This window comes from Microtus ochrogaster, linkage group LG2, assembly GCF_000317375.1.
Source record: "Microtus ochrogaster isolate Prairie Vole_2 linkage group LG2, MicOch1.0, whole genome shotgun sequence".
NCBI lineage: Eukaryota > Metazoa > Chordata > Mammalia > Rodentia > Cricetidae > Microtus > Microtus ochrogaster.
Window position 1 is genome coordinate 24,586,613 of NC_022028.1, and position 5,177 is coordinate 24,591,789.

Consider the following 5,177-nt stretch of genomic DNA (forward strand, 5'->3'; position numbering starts at 1 on the left):
TAGAACTCACTGTTTGTTTGTTTTTTGTTTTGTTTTGAGGCAAGGTCTAACTCTTGCCCATATTGGATACAACTCACTTCTTAGCCTGGGCTATTTTCAAACTCATAACAATGCTCCCGTCTCACTCTCTCTGGTATGGGGATTGCATGTATGAACCACCACAGGCTGTGAAATTCCTTTCCATTGGCAATGGGCAATCCTTTGCCCGGCAATGCTTTGAATGTGTCAATTTTTAAATTGCATTTAGGAAGCCAGCCGTGGTGGCTCACCCTGGTTACCCTAGACCTTAGGAGGCTGAAGTAGGAAGTCGGCTGAGATCTAGGCCAGCTTGGGCTACAGAGTGACTTGCAGGTCAAGCCCTGCAACTCACACAACAGTACAAACTTTTCTGCACATTTACTCTCAGAAGCCATCACAACACTAGAGTCTCTTTTAATGCTACTTTTCCTTCTTTTCCAACCTTCTAGGTGCTGAGGGCCAGGCAGTGTAATGAATTATCCCACTGAATTCTAACCCTTTCCTGCTGGCAGATAGGCAGCCCAGAGCTGCTAACGTGGAACCACTCCTAACTTTACCTTTGCTCCACTTCAACTCTGAGTTACAACTCTGGCTCGAAGGACCGGATCAACAAAGCTCAGGCCTCCCACCCCACACTGGTACCCAGCACACTTAACCCTGGCTCCAAAGCCAACATTAGCCACTATGTTCCACTATCCATTACCCGCTTCCCTGATCCACCTTAGGTCATTACAAATGCAGCAATGTGAACAGGGGCTACGGCCAAGCACTCTACAAAGCAGAGAGCATCAATAACTTGTTCAAGTTGTAAGTTTACACTAGCAAGGCTCTACAAGAAAACAAGTATATAAGATTATAGAGAAACGTACAGAACCAAACACTAAAACGAAATCCTTCAGAGGGGCCCATCTAGTCTAGGAGGCCTGAGCTTTAGGGTTACATTTAACCCTACTGCTTAAAGGGTTTCAGAGAGACCTGGGGGAGGGGGCAGAGCAGTGTATGCTCTCTCTGTCCACCACCTCCCACGTGCTCACTTGCTGGCTCTTTCTTTGTTCTCCCAGGGTGGACTGAACTTCCCTACGCAATATTCCCATGGGCTGGAGACTGTATCCAAGTGAACATCGCCTCAGTCTAGGTCCTTCCCAGGGTGGCAAAACCACTTCTGTCAGTGGGGCGCAGAAAACGTCTCACGACACTGAACTCATCATGTTCTAGCCTGACGTGATGGCCACCCAGACTTCCCAGAGCCCAGGCTTTCGCATTTCAGCAGCCCCTCCCCTCTAAGAGAAACGGGTCCCAAGGTGGCAAGGCCAGCTCCATCTTACCCACCCTTGCTGGCCACCTGAGAAGTCGGTACCATGATCCTCCCCAGGTCTCCAAAGCAGGGGCTATAAAAATAAAGGAGATGGGAGAGGAGGAGGAGGAGGAGGAGGAGGAGGAGGAGGACGAGGACGAGGACGAGGACGAGGACGAGGACGAGGACGAGGACGAGGACGAGGAGGAGGACAACATCCATCCACCCATCGCAGCTTCCCACAGTTGTCAGACTGACAGGAAAGCAAGAAGTCTAGAGAAGGTCGGGGATGCTCTGATCCCATAGGATCAGCTTAGCCTGGGTCACTATGCCCACACCCAACATGAACCCCAAAAAGGAGGCTCATGTGTTTTCACCCACTTATTCCCATTACAAATGTTTATTGAGCGTACAGTATGTACCAAGCATCAAAGATAAAAACATTTGCCCTTATAAAGAGGCAACTGAATCAAGCAAAACACCTAGTGGGCCAGAGAGATGGCTCAGTGGTTAAGAGCACTGGCTGCCCTTCTAGAGGACCTAGGTTCAATTCCCAGCACCCACATGGCAGCTCATAACTGACTATAACTCCAGTTCCAGGGGATTTGACACCCTCACACAGGCATACATGCAGGTAAAACATCAATGCAATAAAATAAAAAGAAGTATTTTTTTTTAAAAAGGAAAAACAACTAGAAAAAAACGTAAATATACAATTTAAGAGAATGTGGTGGTTGGAATGAGAATGGGTCCCATTAGCTCATATATTTAAATGCTTGGTCCCCAGTTGGTAGAACTGTTTGGGAAGGATTAGGAGGTGTGGCCTTGTTGGAAGAAATGCATCACTGGGGGTGGGCTTTGAGGTTTCAAAATCTCAAGCCATTCCCAGTTCTCCCCATCAACACCCTCTCTCCCTTCCTCCCTTCCTCCTTCCCTCCCTCCCTCCCTCCCTCCCTCCTTCCCTCTGCCTCTGGTTGTCATCTCATGGTGCCGGTCTACTGATTTCTCTGCAAAAACAAACAAACAAAAAAAGATCTAGAATTAGTCATGGCACTCATCATTTTAGTCCCTATCATTTCCTTTAAACACAATGTAAAAGATAAGCTCTTATTACTAAAATATGCCAACTGCATTTCTGCCTTCTAACAGCTGCCACACCGGAGCTGCCCAGCGCCTCATCGGTCCTGACTCTACCACATTCCTATGTGGCTGGGTGAAGACGAGCTCTCAAGGGCAATGCACTAAGTCTAGATTGCTTGATAAATGTGCAAAGGTTAAGATTCAGTCTACAAAGGGCATGTCCTCCTGGCACAATCAAAACGTGATTCTACATGTCTCAGAAATGAACTACCTTCTCTTGGTGGGCTTTCTCTCTTTTTAATTTTTTTTTTATTTATGTGTTGTCTTTAAGAAATTTCTCCCTTGGGCATGGAGGCATGTGCTATAATCCCAGACCCCCAGAAGCGGAGGCAAGAGAAACGTGAATGTGAGGCCAGCCTGGGCCACATATTTTAGACTGTGTCTCAAAGAGAAGAAGAGAGGGAAGTTTCTGCATACGCACAAGATGGAGACAAGGGAAACACCAGGGAAGACCAAAGCTACAGGTATTACAACACAAGACCTCAGCAGGAAGGAATCCACATCTGAAGTCATGGACAAACGGACTCTGTACATCTGAATCATAAACCCCCTGAAGCTCCGCCCAGCACTGATGGGCAGCTGTAGCCTCTGGTCTGGACCCTGCTAGATGGAGAATAAGCCCGAGGCTATGGGTCCTTACCTGCCCCACTGGTTTTATTTCCCCCAAGGCAATGCATCAAATATCCCACAGGGTCAGTGGATTAAGTGGGTGGCTGGGCAGGACAGAACGTGTCTGGAGGAACACACTATCCTCGTGTTTCCCAAGTTCACAAGTCTCCTGCCCTACGGTCGCCCTCTGCAACAGGAGACCACTTATATACCAGATACTCTACTCAACCCACCACAAATTGAGCCACTGTTCTTAGTGCTGTGGACACACAGTCCTATCCAGTCTCTTGGCCTTTGCTGCACTTCACAGGATGATACCAAGTTCTTGTTCCCCAGGCCAACACTAAACCCCACCTTGCTGCTCAGGTGCTCACCAAAGGCCCCTACCTCCCACCGCACAGCCCACCTGCTGCAGAAGTTGTCCCTGCTGCTCAAGCAGACTAATGGTCACCTCACTGCCACACCCAGGGCCCCCCCACTGTCCGCTACCCCTTTCAACCAGAACCCTACCATCCCCTACCCATAGCTGAGGTCTCAAGAAAGACTCTGTTGTCATGATGGTTCCCCCCTCCCTCACCCTCAAACCCACACGCTAGGATATACTGTCCTTTTTATGGTTTTAGGGGCATATTCCTCAATTTCGCTAATCATACTCTACTCCAAAGAGTCTTTCCCAGACTGGCCCAAGGGCAGACAGTCACCAACAATTAATCCGAGCACACAATTCTGCTCCTTTGACTTCCTCAGCTCCCTTCCGCAGAAGGTTTTGAAAGGATGGACCATCATCTAAGATCCCTGCTATTCAAAGGACTCATTTCCATCCCCTAGATAACAATACCGCAATTCTCCTTCACTGATTGAACGGGCGCTCTAGCTAATGAAAACTAGTCCCATTTTCTAAAAGCTTTTAGTTATAACTTTTAGGAAAGGAAAATGCCTTGTTTTGGGGCAACTTCAAAGCCTTGAGTTTTTAACTGCAAGGAGAAACAGAACTAGCATGCTTAACTTTCACTACTCCAATTACAAGCTTAGAATTATAGTGCCTCAGTTTCCCTTCGGAGCGAAGACACAGTCCTCTCCTCCTGCGCCAGAAAGTCCGGAGTCTCTGGAGCCTCGCTATGGTCTGGCCTTAGGTCCCCAGCTGCAACACCACCTGGAGCCACAGCTGCGTCCAGATGGTCAAGTCCGGGCCTGCCTGGGCGCACCCTTCTGTCACCTGGCGGGGCCCTAGGGCGCCCCGATCCCACTGCCTTGTGGCAAGCTCTAGAAGCCGGGTCTCCAGCGCTCACGAGCCAAGTCACATCTAGGTGCACCTGCTCTCCCGGCCCGGGGTCCCTCAGCTCCAAGCACGACCAGAGCTCGCGTGAGAAACGAAGGAGAAAGGAAAACAAGCCATAGGCTGGGCCGTCCTGGCCTCGGCTGCTGCCATCGAAACACCACCTGCGACGCGATCGGGCAGCAGGGACAGAAGCCCGGGCCGAGCCGCCGCGCGCGCCCCTTACCCGTGAGGCGGCCGCCCCCCTCGCCGTGCCCGCGGCGCCGCTGCAAGACGAAGTAGCAGCTGCTCTTCTGGGTCACCCAGAGCTTCAGCGCGTTCTTGAGCAGCACCTCCTCGGGCTTGAGCCACATCGCGGCGAACCTGCCGCACCCGAGGGCCCCGGTTCACATCGCCCCAGCCGCCGGCCGCACCGGGCCGAGCCCGCTTGGAAGGAGACGGCGGAGGCTGCGAGCGAGGACCGCAGCCCGAGCGAGCGCCTGCCGGAGTCCCAGAGCGCGCAGACCACAGCTCGCCGAGATCACCCCGCGCAGCCAGCTGTGGCCCCGCCCCGACTAAGACCCGCCCCTCCCCACCAGCCCGGCCCCGCCCATCTCCCTGAAGTCACGCCCTCCACCCGCCCCCGTGGCTCCCGTGGCGCCTCCCTGGTTTCCTAAGTCCCAGCAGCTCCCGGGCAGGGTTCCGGAGTGGCGGGAGGAAATTGTTACCACAGCCAGGTTCCCTCCCTCCTGTCTTGAATCCCCTCCTTCCCGGGAGGAAGCGAGCGATAGCGCGAGTAGTCTCCTCGCTCCAGGTTCTGAGAGGTGAAGGAAGGCCCCAGGGGGAAAAAAAGGCATCTTG

General features: G+C 52.0%; 1 protein-coding gene across 2 annotated transcripts in view; it reads right to left on the reverse strand.

Moving 5' to 3' along the window:
* Window positions 1-4,857, reverse strand: part of Tbc1d8 (TBC1 domain family member 8) — a 104,607-nt gene extending 99,750 nt beyond the window's left edge. For both annotated transcript variants that reach the window (XM_013351072.2, XM_026785483.1), the window contains exon 1: window positions 4,564-4,857. In XM_013351072.2, coding sequence (XP_013206526.2) covers window positions 4,564-4,690 — 127 coding nt within the window. In that variant the 5' untranslated portion in view covers window positions 4,691-4,857. The remainder of the gene's footprint in view (window positions 1-4,563) is intronic.
* Window positions 4,858-5,177: the final 320 nt, after the last annotated feature.